General features: G+C 42.8%; 1 protein-coding gene across 2 annotated transcripts in view; it reads left to right on the forward strand.

Annotated features, from left to right (window-relative positions):
• The window catches only part of MYRIP (myosin VIIA and Rab interacting protein), an 897,248-nt gene that overhangs the window by 398,646 nt on the left and 475,039 nt on the right, over positions 1-23,563 (forward strand). For both annotated transcript variants that reach the window (XM_069730111.1, XM_069730110.1), the window contains exon 3: positions 14,230-14,451. In XM_069730111.1, the coding sequence (XP_069586212.1) occupies positions 14,230-14,451 (222 nt within the window). The remainder of the gene's footprint in view (positions 1-14,229; positions 14,452-23,563) is intronic.

Genomic DNA, 23,563 nt, shown 5'->3' on the forward strand with positions numbered 1-23,563 from the left:
TACATTTAGTCCGGGGTCACACAACAGTTGAATACGGATGAGTGTTATGCGAGAAAACATAGCAAAGGACTTGGACGAGTGTTAATCTATGGGGCAGGTCACATCACATGTTTTTTCTCGGGCGTATTCTACGTGCGAGTGAAATCGCAGCATGCTGGAACTGTACGCAATGCAAGTCTATGGGTGCGAGAAAAACTCGGACACCATGCGGACCATTCGTCTACCTTGCGAAAAATTCCCACACATTTTCCTCATTTCAGCCCATTGAGCCATTAAATTCAATGGGGAAAATCAGTGAGAAATGTAAAGCCATATGCATGTCATACAGATGTCATACGGATACATAGGTGCTAGAAAATCGCATCATCGCATTGCAAACGCATTACACACGGATGACTATACGGAGAACACTGTGCGTCTCTCATCAGGGAGATTCTGACCAATTTTTCATATACAGGTCCTTCTCAAAAAATTAGCATATAGTGTTAAATTTCATTATTTACCATAATGTAATGATTACAATTAAACTTTCATATATTATAGATTCATTATCCACCAACTGAAATTTGTCAGGTCTTTTATTGTTTTAATACTGATGATTTTGGCATACAACTCCTGATAACCCAAAAAACCTGTCTCAATAAATTAGCATATTTCACCCATCCAATCAAATAAAAGTGTTTTTTAATAACAAACAAAAAAACCATCAAATAATAATGTTCAGTTATGCACTCAATACTTGGTCGGGAATCCTTTGGCAGAAATGACTGCTTCAATGCGGCGTGGCATGGAGGCAATCAGCCTGTGACACTGCTGAGATGTTATGGAGGCCCAGGATGCTTCAATAGCGGCCTTAAGCTCATCCAGAGTGTTGGGTCTTGCGTCTCTCAACTTTCTCTTCACAATATCCCACAGATTCTCTATGGGGTTCAGGTCAGGAGAGTTGGCAGGCCAATTGAGCACAGTAATACCATGGTCAGTAAACCATTTACCAGTGGTTTTGGCACTGTGAACAGGTGCCAGGTCGTGCTGAAAAATGAAATCTTCATCTCCATAAAGCATTTCAGCCGATGGAAGCATGAAGTGCTCCAAAATCTCCTGATAGCTAGCTGCATTGACCCTGCCCTTGATGAAACACAGTGGACCAGCAGCTGACATGGCACCCCACACCATCACTGACTGTGGGTACTTGACACTGGACTTCTGGCATTTTGGCATTTCCTTCTCCCCAGTCTTCCTCCAGACTCTGGCACCTTGATTTCCGAATGACATGCAAAATTTGCTTTCATCAGAAAAAAGTACTTGGGACCACTTAGCAACAGTCCAGTGCTGCTTCTCTGTAGCCCAGGTCAGGCGCCTCTGCCGCTGTTTATGGTTCAAAAGTGGCTTTACCTGGGGAATGCGGCACCTGTAGCCCATTTCCTGCACACGCCTGTGCACGGTGGCTCTGGATGTTTCCACACCAGACTCAGTCCACTGCTTCCTCAGGTTCCCCAAAGTCTGGAATCGGTCCTTCTCCACAATCTTCCTCAGGGTCCGGTCTCCTCTTCTCGTTGTACAGCGTTTTCTGCCACATTGTTTCCTTCCAACAGACTTACCATTGAGGTGCCTTGATACAGCACTCTGGGAACAGCCTATTTGTTGAGAAATTTCTTTCTGGGTCTTACCCTCTTGCTTGAGGGTGTCAATGATGGCCTTCTTGACATCTGTCAGGTCGCTAGTCTTACCCATGATGGGGGTTTTGAGTAATGAACCAGGCAGGGAGTTTATAAAAGCCTCAGGTATCTTTTGCATGTGTTTAGCGTTAATTAGTTGATTCAGAAGATTAGGGTAATAGGTCGTTTAGAGAACCTTTTCTTGATATGCTAATTTATTGAGACAGGTTTTTTGGGTTATCAGGAGTTGTATACCAAAATCATCAGTATTAAAACAATAAAAGACCTGACAAATTTCAGTTGGTGGATAATGAATCTATAATATATGAAAGTTTAATTGTAATCATTACATTATGGTAAATACTGAAATTTAACACTATATGCTAATTTTTTGAGAAGGACCTGTATTAAGTGCGATCCTGGCCTTATAAGCAAAATCTGCAATGAGTGGTTTAATACTACTCTTGCTTGCTGGCATGATGTTAAAAAAACAGCTGCTGTTGCTATAGTATATCACAGGTGTATTCATTCACAATCACACGTTAAGTGGCGATTGTGTATTCCATCTCTCATTTTCAATCTGGTACATCAGCAATGAAGTGGAACATCATAATCGTACAGTATTAGGCCTTTGCCTATCCCTATGCTGTGCTTTCTGAGCTCCTATCCATACCCAAGCATAAAAAAAAATTTCTTGGTGGTGTCTATGTTTTATACATTCTAAATTATTATGAAAATACTATTTTTCTGTGATTTACCTAAATGGTTGATCCAAATGAGTCAGTATAAGGTTCAACTAATCCACCTAGAGCGATGTGGGGAACCTCAGGCCCACAGGCTGCTTACATCCCGTGACTACCTTTTCTCTGGCCTCAGGGCAGGTTGCTGGTGACAGCTGTGCTCAGGCCTGGAGCTTTTGTTTTGACTACCACTGGCCCTTTAATTTCTTCTTGGTCCGTGAGCATGTACATGCAGTGTTCATTACTGAACACTGAGGCGCAGGCAATGAAAGATTACATCTTGACGCCAATGCCAGCATCAGGACGTTCTTTGTGGGTAGAGTTAGCTCGTGATTTGTACAAAAAAAAAGTTCGTCACCCTTGCTGTAGAGTATAAATCATATTTTATTGGACAAACCTCACAATGAGAACAGTATTTTTCAAAACTTAAAACACTCAAAATGCACTATTCCAAATTAGTATACATAGAGTTGCCAAAAATTTCATAGGTTGTAGGGCACTGAAAATGGTCATTTGTTGAATTTTTAGCATTAAGAGATTATATTTACTAAAATAAAAAGTTTTTTCAATCCAAAGCATGTCATCAGGCCAAGTTACATGTTAACATAGGACCCCTTCCTTGATATAACATTCACAATTCTTGCATTCATTGAACTTATGAGTTGTTGGATAGTTTCTGCTTGAATTTCTATTCAGAATAGCCTCCCAGAGCTGCTGTTTTGATGTGAACTTCCTCCCACCCTCATATAAATTTTTTATTTGATGAGACTCCAAAGGTTATTAATAGGGTTGAGGTCAGGGAAGGATGGTGGGTGGGTACATCATCAATTTTCTCCTTTCATGCCCATAGCAGCCAATGACTCAGAGGTATTCTTTGCAACTTGAGATGCTGCATTGCTATAGATTTTACAGTTCTTTTTGTACCATGGAAGAAAGTGGTCAGTCAGAAACTCTATATATTTTCCTGAGGTTATTTTCCCACCTTCAGGGACTCTAAAGAGGCCTATCAGCTTTCTCCTCATGCTTCCCACCCAAATCATGACTCCGCCACCTCCTTGCAACGTTGGAACCTTGTTGGGACATGGTGGCCATCCACCAACCATCCGCTACTCCATCCATCTGCTTGTGAGATTTGAGGTGGTGTAATAATTGGTTTATGCACAACTGCAAGCTACTGGATGATACTTGAGGTTTGTGGGACTCCAGAGACACCAGCAGCTTAAAATACCTGTTTTCTGCTTTGCAATGGTATTGTCATGGGGATACTGCAACAGAGAAGGGCTCAAAGATCACAGCATCTTGTCACACAAAATTCTGCACTGATTAGAACTGTTTCATTATCCTATTAAACAATGTAGGTTTCCCTTGCTCTGTCATTGCAAGGGTTAATCTGTTTAGTTATTCTTCTTGAGCTCTCCATCCTGAATTGCCTCACCTGTTCTGTTTTGGTCACTCCACTCTGGTAAATATGCTCACCACTGGCACTTGGGAATTGTCAGTGATAGTTCCTACTTACTGGTTAGTAGGCTTGAGCGAAACGGATCGGACAAATTCAAAAGTCGCCGACTTTTGGCAAAGTCGGGTTTCATGAAACCCGACCCGATCCTAGTGTGGGATCGGCCATGCGGTCGGCGATCTTCGCGCCAAAGTCGCGTTTCGTATGATGCATTTGGTGCCATTTTTTCAGCCATTGAAGGAGCGTGGGCAGAGTGATGACATAGGTCTTAGGGGCATGGACGCCTATCGCCATCTTGTCGCTTGTGCGCTGTAGCGATTTGCAATGTGTAACACCAGCTTTTCTGTTCAGGGACGGAGGGGAGAGAGAGAGAGAGAGAGAGAGAGAGAAAAAAAAAGATTTCCCATTGACTTTGCATTGGGTTTCGTGTTTCAGACGATCCCCGACTTTTCGCCATAATCGGCCGATTTCACTCGACTCGACTTTTGAGATAGTCGGGTTTCGCGAAACCCGACTCGACCCTAAAAAAGTAAAAGTCGCTCAACCCTACTGGTTAGGTGTTGGAGGAGTTTGGAGTAGGTGACTGGAGATTTGTTCAGGAGATTTCTGTGTGGAGTTGATTTGCATGGTTATCCTCATCCTCTCCTATTTGGTTTGTGCTATCTATCCCTCCCCTGTGTTCTACTCTGTTGTTTTGTGAGTATATGTGTATGATTGTAGTTTTCTTTCATCCCTGTCATTTTGGTTTGTGTAATCCCAAAACAATTCAGCCTCTACCCTCCCTTGTTGGGGGAGAGAACAGATAAGATGTAAGATAGGATCATAGCAAGGTACATGACCTCGGTGTCTCCACCTTCTGGGGTAGTTTGGGGTACAGGGATAGACTAGGGCGCTCCCTTGTTCAAGGGATCAGGTAGGCACCCACAGTCCCAATTAATTACGTGACAGGTGTTTTAGCAGCTGCTTTCTTAATGAGATGAATTTATCCAGCAGAAACCTTTCTCATTATGCCTATATCTGCACAGACCCGTCCGTGCTTTGTATCAACCACAAATTTGTTTACAGTACAATGATTTATCTTACGTTTTCATAAAATATCTAATGTTTTCATACCTTGTCCAAGGCATTGAATTATATGACACTTTTCAACAGCAGAGAGATCCCTTTTCTTTCCCTTATTGCTTGACACCTGTGGCCTGCTTAATAATGTGCAGCCTCATTCTTAAGTAGTTTTTTTTAAATTAAGCTCATGTGGCAAATTAATTATCACAAGTGTTTGAGATGGATTTCATTGATCCAAGGAGCCCTGAAACATAATACCATCCATGAGGTCATTGGAAAGAAAAATTATTATCTTTATAAAACTTAAAGCGAACCTATCAGCAGGATTTTGCTTAGTAAACTGAAGACACTGTCAAGTTTGCGCTGTTGTACTGATTAAAATGATACCTTGGTTGATGAAATCGGTCTTGTGGTTGTTGTTTAACCTGTAAAGCTCTGTTTGAACTTTCGAAAAAGACTGCAGCCACTGGACAGGTTTTTTGCTAAACCAGAAAAACAATTTAAATCCAATGACAGGAGAAGTGAAAAACATTGATTATTTTGCCACTTGTTAAGGGGTGTGATATACAGTATTTGACAGGAAGTTGTGATGGATAAACTACTGGGTCTGCGCCTTTCTAAAATATAAGGAGTTTAGGATATTTCCAGTATGCATTTTTTTAGTACCTACCAAAAGTTGACCAAACAAGAACAAGCAGTAAATCTGGGCTCTAAAGGTTCATTGATAGGCACATACTGTAAATATGAGAAGTAGACCATAGAGCAGTGGAAGAGAGTAGCTTGTTCTGATGAATCATATTTTCTTTTACATCACGTTAAAAGATCCAGTACAAGAGCAATGCTTTTACAATGAAGATATGGCACTGGGATGGCAAGCTGGCAGAGGCAGCTCAGTACTGTTCGAAAAGTCCTGCTGTAAAACATTGGGTCCTGGAATTCATGTGAATGTACCATCAACTTAAACATGGTTAAATATGGTACCAGTTCAAGTATACTTCTTCATGGCAATGGTCTTCCTTTTAATTTCCCTTCCCTTTTCACGTGTATAGTACTTATATGATTATGTAATTGTTATTTTGTGCTATATCTTTGTATCCTTCCCCATTTTGTGTTTAATTAATCTTTTTTGTAGCACAAAAGCAACTTCTGCAACTACTAATAGTGTTTGCTATTAATATACTTGCTTCATCAAACTCTCAAATGACAACAGATTAGCTATTTAAAAGGCTTTTCCGACCTTTTTCTACAAGTCTGCAGTTACTCTGAGTGCCTGCAGACTTGTAAATCCTCACATTGCGTGAACTGCACGCTATGATGATTCTCCGATGCCTGCACCAGGAGTCAGTGATCATGAGATTGCAAGTATACTATTTTGACTAGACTTGTCTCACCTAGTCAGTTTGTCACAGCATGTGTCACGGGGTTACCGCAACAGTATGTAGCCAGAAGACTGCAGCATCTGATTGCTCCTACTCCAACGCTGAGAAAGAGCACTTCTCCTTCATTTTAAATGTGTTTTTTCCTTTAGGCAGAACAGGAGTTAATCAGCCATGTTGGAAATCCCTGTGCTCCCAGCTGAGCTAGGTTAGCCACTCCTTTCCCCTTTATAATGTTACTAGCTGAAGAGCCCGGCGTTGCCTGGGCATAGTAAATATCTGTGGTTAGTTATAGCACCTCACGTCTCTTATTTTCTCATCATGCCTCTCATTTTCTCCCTTACACCTCTCATTTTCTCCCTTACACCTCTCATTTTCCCCCTCCCTCCTCTTATTTTCCCCCTCACTCCTCTCAATCCCCCCTAACACTTGTCATTTCGACCTCACATCTGTCATTTTCCGATCACTCCACTATTTTCCCTCACTCCTCTCATTTTGCACTCACACCTTTTCATTTTCACTTCACACCCCTCATTTTCACCTCAGTATATACATGTTTGTCATCTCCCTCATATATAGTATACACCTGTATGTCTTCTCTTGTATATAGTATATACCTGTATGTCATCTCCCCTGTAAATAGTATATACCTGATGTATGTCATCTCCTCCTGTATATTGTATATACCTATGTGTCATCTCCTCCTGTATATATTATATACCTGTATGTCATCTCTTCTGTATATACTATATACCTGTATGTCATCTCCTGTATATAGTATATACATGTGTCATCTCCTCCTGTATATAGTATATACCTGTCATCTGCTCCTGTATATAGTATATACCTGTGTGTCATCTCCTCCTGTATATAGTGTATACTTGTAAGTCATCTCCCCCTCTATATAGTATAAACCTGTGTGTCATCTCCTCCTGTATATAGTATATACCTGTGTGTCATCTCCTCCTGTATATCGTATATACCTGTATGTCATCTCCTCCTGTATATAGTATATACCTGTATGTCATCTCCTCCTGTATATAGTATATACCTGTAAGTCATCTCCTCCTGTATATAGTATATACATGTGTCTCATCTGCTCCTGTATATAGTATATACCTGTGTGTCATTGCTCCTGTATATAGTATATGCCTGTGTGTCATCTCCTCCTGTATATAATATATACCTGTGTGTCATCTCCTGTATATAGTATATACCTGTGTGTCATATCTCCTGTTTATAGTATATACCTGTGTGTCATCTCCTCCTGTATATGGTATATACCTGTGTGCCATCTCCTCCTGTATATAGTATATACCTGTGTGTCATCTGGTCCTGTATATAGTATATATCTGTGCGTCATCTGCTCCTGTATATAGTATATACCTGTGTGTCATCTCCTCCTGTATATAGTATATACCTGTGTGTCATCTCCTCCTGTATATCGTATATACCTGTGTGTCATATCTCCTGTATATAGTATATTCCTGTGTGTCATCTCCTCCTGTATATAGTATATATGTGTGTCATCTCCTGTATCATTCACACGTTATTTGGTCAGTATTTTTACCTCAGTATTTGTAAGCTAAATTGGCAGCCTGATAAATCCCCAGCCAACAGGAAGCCCTCCCCCTGGCAGTATATATTAGCTCACACATACATATGATAGACAGGTCATGTGACTGACACTTGCCGTATTTCCTATATGGTACATTTGTTGCTCTTGTAGTTTGTCTGCTTATTAATCAGATTTTTATTTTTGAAGGATAATACCAGACTTATGTGTGTTTTAGGGCGAGTTTCATGTGTCAAGTTGTGTGTGTTGAGTTGCATGTGGCGACATGCATGTAGCGACTTTTGTGAGATGAGTTTTCTGTGGTGACATGCGTGTAGCAACTTTTTGTGTGTCGAGTTGCATGTGACAGGTTAGTGTAGCAAGTTGTGTGCAGCAAGTTTTGCGCATGGCGAGTATTGCGCGTGGCGAGTTTTATATGTGGTGCGTTTTGAGTATGTGCAAGTTTTGTGTGAGGCAACTTTTGCATGTGTAGCAACTTTTGTGCATGTGGCAATTTTTCCGCGTGTGCAAGTTTTGCGTGTGGCGAGTTTTCCATGAGGTGAGTTTTGCACATGTGGTGAGTTTTGCGCATGGCAAGTTTTGAGCGGCGACTTTTGTGTTTCGACTTTTATGTTGCGAGGTTGGTGTGGTTGGTGTTTGTGTGGTGAAATGTGTGCTGAGGGTGGTATATGTGTTCAAGCACATGGTAGTTTGTGGCGCCTTTTGTGTGTGTGTTCAGATCCCCATGTGTGGTGAGTATCCCATGTCGGGGCCCCACCTTGGCAACTGTACGGTATATACTCTTTGGCGCCATCGCTCTCACTCTTTAACCCCTTTACCCCCAAGGGTGGTTTGCACGTCAATGACCAGGCCAATTTTTACAATTCTGACCACTGTCCCTTTATGAGGTTATAACTCCGAAACGCTTCAACGGATCCTGGTGATTCTGACATTGTTTTCTCGTGACATATTGTACTTCATGATAGTGGTAAAATTTCTTTGATAGTACCTGCGTTTAATTGTGAAAAAAACGGAAATTTGGCGAAAATTTTGAAAATTTCGCAATTTTCAAACTTTGAATTTTTATGCAATTAAATCACAGAGATATGTCACACAAAATACTTAATAAGTAACATTTCCCACATGTCTCCTTTACATCAGCATAATTTTGGAACCAAATTTTTTTTTTGTTAGGGAGTTATAAGGGTTAAAAGTTGACCAGCAATTTCTCATTTTTACAACACCATTTTTTTTTGGCGACCACGTCTCATTTGAAGTCCTTTTGAGGGGTCTATATGATAGAAAATGCCCAAGTGTGACACCATTCTAAAAACTGCACCCCTCAAGGTGCTCAAAACCACATTCAAGAAGTTTATTAACCCTTCAGGTGTTTAATAGGAATTTTTGGAATGTTTAAATAAAAATGAACATTTAACTTTTTTACACAAAAAATTTACTTCAGCTCCAATTTGTTTTATTTTACCAAGGGTAACAGGAGAAAATGGACCTCAAAAGTTGTTGTCCAATTTGTCCTGAGTACGCTGATACCCCATATGTGGCAGTAAACCACTGTTTGGGCGCATGGGAGAGCTCGGAAGGGAAGGAGCGCTGTTTGACTTTTCAATGCAAAATTGACAGGAATTGAGATGGGACGCCATGTTGCGTTTGGAGAGCCACTGATGTGCCTAAACATTGAAACCCCCCACAAGTGACACCATTTTGGAAAGTAGACCCCCTAAGGAACTTATCTGGATGTGTGGTGAGCACTTTGACCCACCAAGTGCTTCACAGAAGTTTATAATGCAGAACCGTAAAAATAAAAAATCATATTTTTTCACAAAAATTATATTTTTGCCCCCAATTTTTTATTTTTCCAAGGGTAAGAGAAGAAATTGGACCTCAAAAGTTGTTGTCCAATTTGTCCTGAGTACGCTGATACCCCATATGTGGCAGTAAACCACTGTTTGGGCGCATGGGAGAGCTCGGAAGGGAAGGAGCGCCGTTTGACTTTTCAATGCAAAATTGACAGGAATTGAGATGGGACGCCATGTTGCGTTTGGAGAGCCACTGATGTGCCTAAACATTGAAACCCCCCACAAGTGACATCATTTTGGAAAGTAGACCCCCTAAGGAACTTATCTGGATGTGTGGTGAGCACTTTGACCCACCAAGGGCTTCACAGAAGTTTATAATGCAGAGCCATAAAAATAAAACAAAATTTTTTTCCCACAAAAATTATTTTTTAGCCCCCAGTTTTGTATTTTCCCTAGGGTAACAGGAGAAATTTGACCCCAAAAGTTGTTGTCCAATTTGTCCTGAGTACGCTGATACCCCATATGTGAGGGGGAACCACCGTTTGGGCGCATGGGAGGGCTCGGAAGGGAAGGAGCGCCATTTGGAATGCAGACTTAGATGGAATGGTCTGCAGGCGTCACATTGCGTTTGCAGAGCCCCTAATGTACCTAAACCGTAGAAACCCCCCACAAGTGACACCATTTTGGAAAGTAGACCCCCTAAGGATCTCATCTTGATGTGTTGTGAGAGCTTTGAACCCCCAAGTATTTCACTACAGTTTATAACGCAGAGCCGTGCAAATAAAAAATATTTTTTTTCCACAAAAATTATATTTTAGCCCCCAGTTTTGTATTTTTCCAAGGTTAGCAGGAGAAATTGGACCCTAAATGTTGTTGTCCAATTTGTCCTGAGTACGCTGATACCTGATATGTGGGGGGGAACCACCGTTTGGGCGCATGGGAGGGCTCGGAAGGGAAGGAGCATCATTTGGAATGCAGACTTAGATGGATTGGTCTGCAGGCGTCACATTGCGTTTGCAGAGCCCCTTATGTACCTAAACAGTAGAAACCCCCCACAAGTGACCCCATATTGGAAACTAGACCCCTCAATGAACTTATCTAGATGTGTTGTGAGAACTTTGAACCCCCAAGTGTTTCACTACAGTTTATAACGCAGAGCCGTGAAAATAAAAAATCTTTTTGTTTTCCCACAAAAATTATTTTTAGCCCCCAGTTTTGTATTTTCCCAAGGGTAACAGGAGAAATTGGTCCACAAAAGTTGTTGTCCAATTTGTCCTGAGTACGCTGATACCCCATATGTGAGGGTAAACCCCTGTTTGGGCACACGGGAGAGCTCGGAAGGGAAGGAGCACTGTTTTACTTTTTCAACGCAGAATTGGCTGGAATTGAGATGGGACGCCATGTCATGTTTGGAGAGCCCCTGATGTGCCGAAACAGTGGAAACCCCCCAATTATAACTGAAACCCTAATCTAAACACACCCCTAACCCTAATTCCAATGGTAACCCTAACCACACCTCTAACCCTGACACACCCCTAACCCTAATCCCAACCCTATTCCCAACTGTAAATGTAATCTAAACCCTAATCCTAACTTTAGCCCCAACCCTAACTGTAGCCCCAACCCTAACCCTAGCCCTAACCCTAACCCTAGCCCTAATCCTAGCCCTAACCCTAGCCCTAACCCTAGCCCTAACCCTAGCCCTAACCCTAACCCTAGCCCTAACCCTAACCCTAGCCCTAGCCCTAGCCCTAACCCTAGCCCTAACCCTAGCCCTAACCCTAGCCCTAACCCTAGCCCTAACCCTAACCCTAGCCCTAACCCTAGCCCTAACCCTAACCCTAGCCCTAACCCTAGCCCTAACCCTAGCCCTAATGGGAAAATGGAAATAAATACATTTTTTTTTATTTTTCCCTAACTAAGGGGGTGATGAAGGGGGGTTTGATTTACTTCTATAGCGAGTTTTTTAGCGGATTTTTATGATTGGCAGCCGTCACACACTGAAAGACGCTTTTTATTGCAAAAAATATTTTTTGCAATACCACATTTTGAGAGCTATAATTTTTCCATATTTTGGTCCACAGAGTCATGTGAGGTCTTGTTTTTTGCGGGACGAGTTGCCGTTTTTACTGAAAACATTTTCGGGCACGTGACATTTTTTGATCGCTTTTTATTCCGATTTTTGTGAGGAAGAATGACCAAAAACCAGCTATTCATGAATTTCTATTGGTGGAGGCGTTTATACCGTTCCGCGTTTGGTAAAATTGATAAATCAGTTTTATTCTTCGGGTCAGTACGATTACAGCGATACCTCATTTATATCATTTTTTTATGGTTTGGCGCTTTTATACGATAAAATCTATTTTACAGAAAAAATAATTATTTTTGCATCGCTTTATTCTCAGGACTATAACTTTTTTATTTTTTTGCTGATGATGCTGTATGGTGGCTCGTTTTTTGCGGGACAATATGATGCTTTCAGCGGTACCATGGTTATTTATATCTGTCCTTTTGATCACGTGTTATTCCACTTTTTGTTCGGTGGTATGATAATAAAGCGTTGTTTTTTGCCTCGTTTTTTTTTTTTTTTTCCTTACGGTGTTTACTGAAGGGGTTAACTAGTGGGACAGTTTTATAGGTCGGGTCGTTACGGACGCGGCGATACTAAATATGTGTACTTTTATTGGGTTTTTTTTTATTTAGATGAAGAAATGTATTTATGGGAATAATATTTTTTTTTTTTCATTATTTTGGAATATTTTTTTTTATTTTTTTTTACACATTTGGAAAATTTTTTTTTTTTACTCTTTTACTTTGTCCCAGGGGGGGACATCACAGATCAGTGATCTGACAGTTTGCACAGCACTCTGTCAGATCACTGATCTGACATGCAGCGCTGCAGCCTTCACAGTGCCTGCTCTGAGCAGGCTCTGTGAAGCCACCTCCCTCCCTGCAGGACCCGGATCCGCGGCCATCTTGGATCCGGAGCTGGAGGGAGCAGGGAGGGAGGTGAGACCCTCGCAGCAACGCGATCACATCGCGTTGCTGCGGGGGGCTCAGGGAAGCCCGCAGGGAGCCCCCTCCCTGCGCGGTGCTTCCCTGCACTGCCGGCACATCGCGATCATGTTTGATCGCGGTGTGCCGGGGGTTAATGTGCCGGGAGCGGTCGGTGACCGCTCCTGGCACATAGTGCCGGATGTCAGCTGCGATAAGCAGCTGACACCCGGCCGCGATCGGCCGCGCTCCCCCCGTGAGCGCGGCCGATCGGCTATGACGTACTATCCCGTCCAGGGTCAGATAAGCCCAGGGCACCTCGACGGGATAGTATGTCTAAGGTCACAGAGGGGTTAAGTCTCCCTTGTTCACATCTGGCAGCTGTCAATTTGCCTCCAACACTTTTCCTTTCACTTTTTCCCCATTATGTAGATAGGGGCAAAATTGTTTGGTGAATTGGAAAGTGAGGGGTTAAAATTTCACCTCACAACATAGCTTATGACGCTCTCAGGGTCCAGATGTGTGACTGTGCAAAATTTTGTGGCTGTAGCTGCGACGCCTCCAACACTTTTCCTTTCACTTTTTCCCTATTATGTAGATAGGGGCAAAATTGTTTGGTGAATTGGAATGCGCGGGGTTAAAATTTCGCCTCAAAACATTTTGTGGCTGTAGCTGCAACGCTGCAGATGCCAATCCCGGACATACACACATACATACATACATACATACATACACACATACACACATTCAGCTTTATATATTAGATAAATCCTCATCAGAGCTAGCATTTGATGCATGGCTAATGGAGGGAGAGGAGTTCATATGAGAGTTGGAGGAGTTATCAGTTGCTTGGCTTGTATGTGTGGCAATTTCCTATCCTTCTCTTTTTTGGTTTATTCCCCAACCTCCATGCCTAGATGCATTCCTCTGTTATATGTGAGTGAATATTTTGTATGCCTGGAGTTTTCTGTTAACCCTTGCTTGTGTTGCATTGTTTTTCGGGCTGGTGTACTACGGTGCACAGTAGCGCCCCTCTTTCCTGGGTAGGGGAAAAGAAGAGATGGAAGGCTAACTCAGAGGATAAGGCAAGAGTGGAGGCCCCGGCATCTTCACCTTCAGAAGTATCCCAGGAAGTAGGGTGAACTAGGGCGCCCCCTAGTGTTAGGGACAGAGAAGGAGCCCCTGGTCCCGGGTCATGACAGCATGTATGCAAATCACATACTTGTGTTAACACGCCGGTCCCTTTCAGCATCGGCACCAGAGAATCCTTACAACAAACAGTGCACTCGATATGAGGATTCACAAGTGACTGCAGACTTGAAGCCTAGAGCCAGACTACCCCTGTAAATGTGAATAGGGTGTGTATGACCAACTTAAGGGATAAACGTACACAACGCAATCAAATGCACATTTGAGATATCATTAGATTTCTTGTAAACATGTTAGATTAAGAGTAAAATTTAGGACTGTTAATGATTTTGGACTCTTTACGTAGTGTATGATTCTTATTATAACATAATAAAATCCTTCAAATTCTGTGCAATACTTTTAAAAGCTGTTTTATTTCCACTCCTTAGTGAACTTAAGCAGAAGTTGGATGAAGAGGGCAATAAGTGTTCCATTTTGTCAAAGCATCAGAAGTTTAATGAACACTGTTGTATTCGATGCTGCTCCCCCTTCACATTTCTGATCAACTCCAAGCGGCAGTGTCTGGATTGCAAGTTCAACGTCTGCAAAAACTGCAGCTCTTACCAAAAGAAAGAGAAGGCCTGGATTTGTAACGTCTGCCAACAAGCAAGGTTAGTTGAATGTCATCAGTAGGTTTAAGGGAACCTGTCGCCTGCAAAAAATGCTATTTACCTGCAGATATAAGAAGAAAATGAAGTTTTATTCTTCCTGCAGCAGCTCACTTCCAGTCATCAGGGCAGTGTAGGAAGTAGTAACAGTCACTACTAACTATAAGGTGATTGTGCTGTAACTACTCCCCCTGGATCTTGACTGTCAGCCTGCTCAGCTGCATGTATATGTTCAGAGCTGGCTGTCAATCAAAAGTTAGGGAGTGATAAGAGCACACTTCCCTTAAAGTGAGTGGTGACTGTAACAGCTCCTTGCACCGCCCTGATGACCGAGGTATGTGGCTGCAGGGAAAATAAAATGTCATTTTCTCCCTCTATCTGCAGGTAAAAAATGTTTCTGATGTGAAAGTATCACTATAAGTAAGGTATCTGAATAACTCAGTACAATTGTTATTATTACATTTTCTAATATATGTTTGTAGGTTGATGAAATAAAGTGTTATGTTAACAGCAGTGTTTGAAACTACTTAATAGTTTACTTTATGGGTGGTTGAAAGTATAACACAACTCTGCTTTACTGTCCTAAATAGGCAGAAATCGCTTATTGCATTTTCAAGGTTTCTTTCCTGCTGAGCCTTGTTTTTTTCAGAAATGGAAAGGTTTCCATTATTGATTATTGTCGACCCGTCTGACAGCACTCGTTTTACAACATCAATTGCTGTCTTCACTGTTAAAATCGTAGCACCAAAAAGCTTGCATTTCACCTACTACTGGTTTAGTTCTGAGGCCCTATAAAGGCAAGAGTATGCTGACACTAGATTATTATAGAGATACAAGTCTGATGAGCATAATATGGTGTTGGGCCCCTTTTGCTGCTACAACAGCCTCCAATCTTCTGGAAAGGCTTTCCGGGAGATTTTGATTTGTGTCTATATGAGATCAAACACTGTTTTTTTTTACAAGATGTTGAGAGCAATCAGTGTTTCATTACATCACTATTCAATAATGTTCTGTTCAGGCTACACATGTTCCTCAACAATAAACTTACTTAAACAAATCCTTACAAACTTAGTTTTGTGCATTCCAAAAAAGGACAGAGCCTTCCCTCAAATGTTGTTACACAATTGGAAACTACAATTGTGTAAGATTACTGTGTGTGCTATAACTTTCTATTACCATACACTGGAGTTCATAGGCTAGCCGCAACCTTAAAAGGCAGCCGCCTACCTTTATCCCTCCTCCATCAAGCTTTACAGTATGCACCATATTCTGACTCATGGATATGTAGAACGTAGTGGTGCCTGGATAGACCCTTCTTTTTAGGCGCTTCCGTATTCACCTGTACTCACGTTCATACCGATTAATCAGACAGCTTAACTCAGCCACGATCTCATGTAAGAAGACTCCAGGAAAAGAGGGTTGCTTTAACTGAAATTCTTGTATTATGATGAAAGTAGCAGGTAAAAAGGAATATTCAACAGAGGACATGTAGTAGGATGCATACAGATGGAGGAATGATGACAAAATGGAGAATAAGGGCGTGAACAAACATACATCACAAGACTACAGTGAGAGAGTTGGGACAAAATACAGGGAAAGGCAAACTTCTGCCTAGAAAGAAGGAACGAACACAAGCAATGCAAATATTAAATGATTTCTCAAGTCGTGAGACATGACACTCCCCGTCTGAAGTCCTTGGATTTCACGATGTCCGTAATTCTTCGAAGTCGTTCGAAGCTGAAAATGAAAAACAAGAGGAAAGAAAACATGCATGCAATAATAAACATCTAAGATTTTAAAGTCCAAACTCGTTGTTGTCGACCTGTAGATCAAACCAAAAGATAAGTCCAAATATATTAAACCCATCTTCAGATTGGGGAAGCCGCAAACATGCCAACTCTTCCACCAACCCAGAATCCAATGGGAATGTTAACAGTTCAATCCAATGGAAAATGTCAATATTCAATAAACTGGGAGACGAGGAGGAATGCTCCCCGCCGTGAGCAACGTCCAGGAGCATGTTCAGTTCATGTGATGTCCTCCTTTCGTAGAAGCAGCACGAGTTCAGTGACCGGGCGGAAGAATATTCGGGTAGAGCCCCCTTTTGTCACCTTAACTTCTACCTTACGAGTCTTTCCGTCCTCACTTGGTAGGACCTTGGCGATAAGTCCCATTGGCCAGTCATTGCGATGAGCCTCTTTGTCCATTAAGAGAACGAGGTCTCCTTCTGGGAGAGTGGGACTGGGCGTCTGCCATTTGTGACGGTTTTGAAGCAAGTGCAAATATTTAGTCTTCCAGCGATGCCAAAACACGTTAGCCGGATGTTGTACTTGCCTCCACTGACGTTTGTAAATGTCCTTGTTATCGAAATTCCCAGGCGGAACTGTAGCAGCTCCAGTCTTCTGTGTAAGAAGTGTAGCTGGAGTAAGGATCGTTGGAGCATCGGGGTCGGATGATACTGGAACCAAAGGTCTAGCATTTATTATGGCTGACACTTGGAAGGTGAAGGTGTCCCGTTTGATATCCCACAGTAGACCAAGGCTGCGCTGTGTTGCAGGAACATCAGAACCCAAGTCGAGGTCTTTTAGGTTTGTGGCATGGTCTTCAGATGGAAACGCGTTCATTACCTCTTGACTGTTAGAGATAATCTTGTGGAGTCTGAGGTTTGATGTGGATAGCATTTCCTGTGTCCTGGAGAGTAGGTCGATTGCATCTTCACTTGTGGGCAAGGACTTGAGCCCATCGTCCACGTAGAAGTTCTTCTCTACAAATTGCCGAGCATCGGATCCGTACTCTCTCTCACCTTCCTGGGCTGTCCGTCTCAGACCATAGATCGCCACAGCAGGTGAGGGACTATTGCCGAAGACATGGACCTTCATCCGGTAGTCTATGACCTGATTGTTGACATTATTGTCTTTGTGCCATAGGAACCTAAGATAGTTTCTGTTGTCTTCTTTCACAATGAAGCAATGAAACATCTGCTGAATGTCGGCCATTATGGCGACAGGTTCTTGTCTGAAGCGGATCAATACTCCAAGGAGGCTGTTGTTCAGGTTGGGCCCAGTTAGGAGCAGGTTATTGAGAGAGAGGCCTTCAAACTGAGCACTGGAGTCAAACACCACTCTGATCTGATTAGGCTTGTGAGGGTGATAGACACCAAAGGATGGAAGATGCCAACATTCTTCTCCCTCCCTCAGTGGTGGCGCAGGTTCGGCATGATCTCTGTCAAAGATGTTCTGCATAAAGTCAATGAAATGCTTCTCCATCTCTGGTTTCCTCTTTAGGGTACTCTTTAAGGATGAGAACCTTGCAGTAGCTTGTTGCAGGTTGTTCGGCAACCTCACTCTTGGGAAACGAAAGGGTAAAGGAGCTACCCAACTGTTGGAGTCATCTTGAGCAAATTCTTTATCCATAACATTTATGAATTCTTTATCTTCCCTTGTGGGTGCCAACTTGTTGTCACTACTTGTAGAGTCGAACACTGATGACCCGAGGTTTTCATCCCTGGGCTGGTGCGTGTTCATGTTGTTGAAGGATTCCTGTTGCCACTTGGTGTTGCTCACTTTCTCTTTCACCCAGTAGTGATGTGGGCATGGTTGGAAATGGGTGCTGCGACCATTTGACAAGATGTGTGTTTTGTAAGAGGAGATGTTGTTAGGTCTCTTCATCTTATGTAGGCAAACATTGCCTACGATTACCCAGCCTAGATCTAAGCGTTGGGCAAATGGTGCATCGTGTGGTCCGTTAATTTGCTGACGTACCTTGTGCAGCCGGAGAATGTCTCTGCCAAGCAGAATCAGAATATTTGCTTTGTTGTTGAGGGCTGGTATCTTGTTTGCTATCCTCTTGAGATGTTGATGATGAAGAGCAGCCTCTGGCGTTGGGATCTCTTCTCGATTGGATGGAATCTGGTTGCACTCGACCAGTGTAGGTAACGGTATCTCGACGGTGTTCTCGAGAGATGTCGCTGTAAGGCCACTGGCCCTTCTCCCAGAAACCTCTGTAACACCACTGCAGGTACCTAAGGTGTAAGGGTAAGCATTTCCCTTTAAGTTAAACATATCAAAGAGTTCTGACCTTGCAAGTGATCGGTTGCTCTGATCATCCAGAAGGACATACACCTTCACGGCTTTCTCTGGGTGACCGTTGGGATACACGTTCACCAGGCAAATCTTCGCACAGGACTTGTCCCAGAGGTCTTCTCCGCAGACTTCTGTGCATGAAGAAGATATTGTGGTATGGCTTGCAGTTTGAGCTGCGTCCTCCCCGCCATGGCTCATGGTGAGGGAAGGAGTAAGTGTAGAGTCAGGACGGAATGGGTGGAGTGCTTGTACGTGGTCCTCACTGTCACACTCCATGCACTTAATTGTAATTTTACAGTCTTTAGCAAGGTGTTCAGTAGAAGAACAACATCTGTAGCATACCCCGAACTTCTTTAGAAGCTCCTTGCGTTCTTCGAGCGGTTTCTTCCTGAAGCCGATGCACTTTTTTAAGGGATGTGGCTTCTTGTGGATGGGACATTCACGATTTGGGTTCTCTATCTTTTCACCCTTGTTACTGTTGCCTGGGGCTGATGTTGGTAAGGGAAGAATATCCGTCTTCTTCACTGACACTGGACCCCTGCGGTTTCTGTCATTCGAGCGTGCGCTGACGTATTTAGAAGGAGGTGAAGCTGGGCCACTGGATTCTTCGTAGGAAAAGCTTGGGTCGTTCTTACGCTCTGCCACGTCTTTTATAAACTCACAGAAGTAGGAGAATGGAGGAAATGACACTTGATGGTCTTTCTTGTATTTTGACCCTAGTGTAGTCCACTTTTCTTGTACATTGTACGGTAGCTTGGAGATAATGGGATTTACTCCACGAGCAGTGTCCAGGTAGCTGAGGCCAGGTAGGTGGGTGTCTGCCTTGGCCAGCTGGAGCTCTAACAGCAAGTCACTGAGCTCTAGGAACTTTGAACTGTCTTTGCTTGATATCTTTGGAAAACTCTGTAATCGCTTGAACAGTGCATCCTCTATGGCTTCTGGACTGCCAAAGTTTTTCTCTAGTCTTTCCCATGCAGCCATGAGACCAGCCATTGGATTACTGATATGTACAGACCTGAGTCTCTTGACACGCTCTGTGGATTGTGGTCCTAGCCATCTGATTAGCAGGTCCAGCTCTTCGGTAGCAGTGATGCCGAGGTCACTAGTTACGGTTCTAAAGGCATTTTTCCAACCTCTGTAATTTTCAGGTTGGTCGTCAAACCTTGTGAGACCGGTTTTAGTAAGTTTGCGGCGAATCATGTACCTTGCGAAGTCGGACATGTCTGTTCTTTCTGACTTAGGATGCACAAATGTAGGCTGAGCAGTGTTGTACATAGGGGTGAAGACGTCCTGGCCTTGAAACATGGGTAAGTATGGAGTGGCATATGCATTTAGTCCAGCAACCGGTTTGGTGGGTGTAGTCTCTGCTACATGCGGAGCTGGCACTGCGCGGTTGTCGAGAGTATAATGACCTGCCGGCATATTGGGTTGCGTGTAGATAATAGCCTGTGGAGTTTGGTGAGATGCGGGGTCTTGGCGCATACTGGAATACGAAGGAAGTTCAAGTTTGGGAGCATTGTACTGACCTTGAATGTAGGGTTCTGTAAGTGGATCGGCATCCTGGTGCCCTGGAGAAGCATGAACGCCATCAGGAATGTTAGTAATGGTCTGCGGTTCGCCATTTTGGCTTAGCACGTAGTCTCTTGTGCGTTCAATAGGGTCTTCTGCCTCCACTTCACACAAACTGATGCTGTCTCTTTGACTCCCACTGATAGCTCGCTCCAGGATCCTTAACTCTGCCATGGCTGTCGCGTGCTCGCATTCCTTCTCCAGAGCTTCCTTGCGTGCTGCATCCGCATCCATTTCTGCTCTCTTTTGTGCTGCGGCTGCATCCATTTCTGCTCTCCTTTGTGCCGTGGCTGCATCCATTTCTGCTCTCCTTTGTGCTGTGGCTGCATCAATTTCTGCTCTCTTTTGTGCTGTGGCTGCATCCATTTCTGCTCTCCTTTGCGCAAAGGCGGCTCGTATCTTAGACGTTTCAGCCTTAGCACGTGCTCTTATAAGCTGCTCGCTGAGAGTGGAATATTTTGATGAACTTGACCTAGATGAGCGTTTTGAGTGCTTGGACAATTTAGATGAGCGAGTTGATGCATCTGGTGTCCGTGCAATTTTAGCCTCTAACTTGGTTTTAATGTCACGTACGGTGCAGTCTCTTTCAGAATTAAGCTGCTGGAAACTTTGCAATTCGATTAAAGTCTCTGGCAGATTCAGTTTTTTCAGGAGAATAATGTATTGGTCAGTCTTCTCCATATACATTTGGTATGCTGTGCATAATTGTTCTAGGACTCCCTCAAGTGGTAACTCATGAGAAGCAGGCCTTGATACAGTGTCTATGTGATTCAGCACTTTCTCCCACAGTGAAGACACATCACTATATACGACACATTTTGCAGTCTCTAAATTCTCCATGACTTTCCATGTAGGTTTGACTGTACGTTTTCCCCTTTCACTAGCTGGTGGATGGGGATCTGGGTCTCTTTCCTGTGTTTGTAAGTCTGGTAGGGACATTGTATTCCTTGCTTCAGACATGATTTGATTGCAGGCAGGAAGAGTGGAGGATGAGGGTTATACTTCTCCCTGTTTATCTGCAGTGTGTGCTTTTATGCACGCTGGGGTCTGGCTGGGAACTGGGTTACTATCTATCTGGGAAATGTCCTTTTCCACTGAGGTTCAGCACAGACCTTGAGTTACTGTCTCTGAAGGCAGGCTATTCCTTTTTACTATTCTGACTCATGGATATGTAGAACGTAGTGGTGCCTGGATAGACCCTTCTTTTTAGGCGCTTCCGTATTCACCTGTACTCACGTTCATACCGATTAATCAGACAGCTTAACTCAGCCACGATCTCATGTAAGAAGACTCCAGGAAAAGAGGGTTGCTTTAACTGAAATTCTTGTATTATGATGAAAGTAGCAGGTAAAAAGGAATATTCAACAGAGGACATGTAGTAGGATGCATACAGATGGAGGAATGATGACAAAATGGAGAATAAGGGCGTGAACAAACATACATCACAAGACTACAGTGAGAGAGTTGGGACAAAATACAGGGAAAGGCAAACTTCTGCCTAGAAAGAAGGAACGAACACAAGCAATGCAAATATTAAATGATTTCTCAAGTCGTGAGACATGACACACCATATATTTCTCCATGAATTTGCCATCAGTCAGCCATATAATGAAATGTGGTTCATCACTTCAGAGAACACATTTACAGTGCTGCACTCAAAGTGGCAGTGTGTTTTATGCAATTTTAGCTTACTATTGTCCTTGACACACTATGGTGTTCATGTCAGGCAGCTTGCTTGACACTGTGTGATAAGTGACTTTTCTGTGCTATGCTCCTCAGGACTTGGTGGCCTTGGCAGAGTTTGAGATGATTTTACTCCTTGTTTCCAACACCTAACAGGACAGATTTAGGAAATATGACATTTTATAAACTGCCTTGTGGCAAAATTGACATTCTGTGATAGACAGTGCCAAATGACTTTATTTCACCCAGTACCTGTTATGAACGTATCTCTTATGACCTTGTAGGGAGACACCTCAGTAATCAAATACTTCTAAAGATGCATTGAAATCTCGATCCATAGAACAGAATACATAATATTATTAATAGAAACCCTATACCAAGTCGCACCAAGGGTCAAATTTAAAGGACACTTCCCAATATTTCATAGAGAACCAAAAAAGGGACAAGAGAGACTACCGGTAATTGTCCAATATAAAACATAACAATATATTTTAATCACATAATTAAAACACCAGTGTATATATACAGATACGATCAATGAAAAAAGCTAAATAGTGTGAAAATAGCACCTTAACCCTAAAAAAAAAAAGATATGATGGATGGGGGGACCCATGGAAATAGCAGCGTTGTAAATAAAGTGCTAGTGCTTATATTATTCTTAACTGTTCATCCAGTGCTCCCACTTTGTTTAATTTACAATCAAAAAGTGCAAGAGTAGAAAATCAGTCATATACTCAATATTAATGACAAGTAAGCTGGTTAATCTATGGTACAAGTATCGAACACTCACAACTAGTGTTGAGCATTCCGATACCGCAAGTATCGGGTATCGGCCGATACTTGCGGTATCAGAATTCCGATACCGAGATCCGATACTTTTGTGGTATCGGGTATCGGTATCGGATCCATAGGGATGTGTAAAATAAAGAATTAAAATAAAAAATATTGATATATTCACCTCTCCGGCGGCCCCTGGACATCACGCTGGTAACCGGCAGGCTTCTTTGTTTAAAATGAGCGCGTTTAGGACCTGCGAATGACGTTGCGGCTTCTGATTGGTCGCGTGCCGCTCATGTGACCGCCACGCGACCAATCAGAAGCCGCGACGTCATTCGCAGGTCCTACACGCGCTCATTTTAATCAAAGAAGCCTGCCGGTTACCAGCGTGATGTCCAGGGGCCGCCGGAGAGGTGAATATATCAATATTTTTTATTTTAATTCTTTATTTTACACATTAATATGGATCCCAGGGCCTGAAGGAGAGTTTCCTCTCCTTCAGACCCTGGGAACCATCAGGATACCTTCCGATACTTGGTGTCCCATTGACTTGTATTGGTATCGGATATCGGTATCGGCGATATCCGATATTTTTCGGGTATCGGCCAATACTATCCGATACCGATACTTTCAAGTATCGGACGGTATCGCTCAACACTACTCACAACTGAACAGTATACAACACCAAATCCTCAAAATAGAGGTTTCTTTAAAGCAGGAGATCGGGTCTAAGTCTTGGTATCCACGGCCAAAAAGAAAGCTTGTCGCCAAGTGGCAAGGGCCACAAATGCTCCAGCTAGGAGTAATTGAGGAGTCCAGGAGTGACCGGGCTATCTCCATTGTGCTAATCCCGAAGCCGATCATTACTGTTCTGTAATGACTTCGGTAAATTGAATGAAGTGTCAAAGTTCGACCTTAATCCAATGCCCTGAGTGGACGAGCTGATTGAGGCTCAGTACTTTACCATGCTCGATCTGACCAAGGGTTATTGGCAGGTACCTCTC

This window comes from Ranitomeya imitator, chromosome 6, assembly GCF_032444005.1.
Source record: "Ranitomeya imitator isolate aRanImi1 chromosome 6, aRanImi1.pri, whole genome shotgun sequence".
Taxonomy (NCBI): domain Eukaryota; kingdom Metazoa; phylum Chordata; class Amphibia; order Anura; family Dendrobatidae; genus Ranitomeya; species Ranitomeya imitator.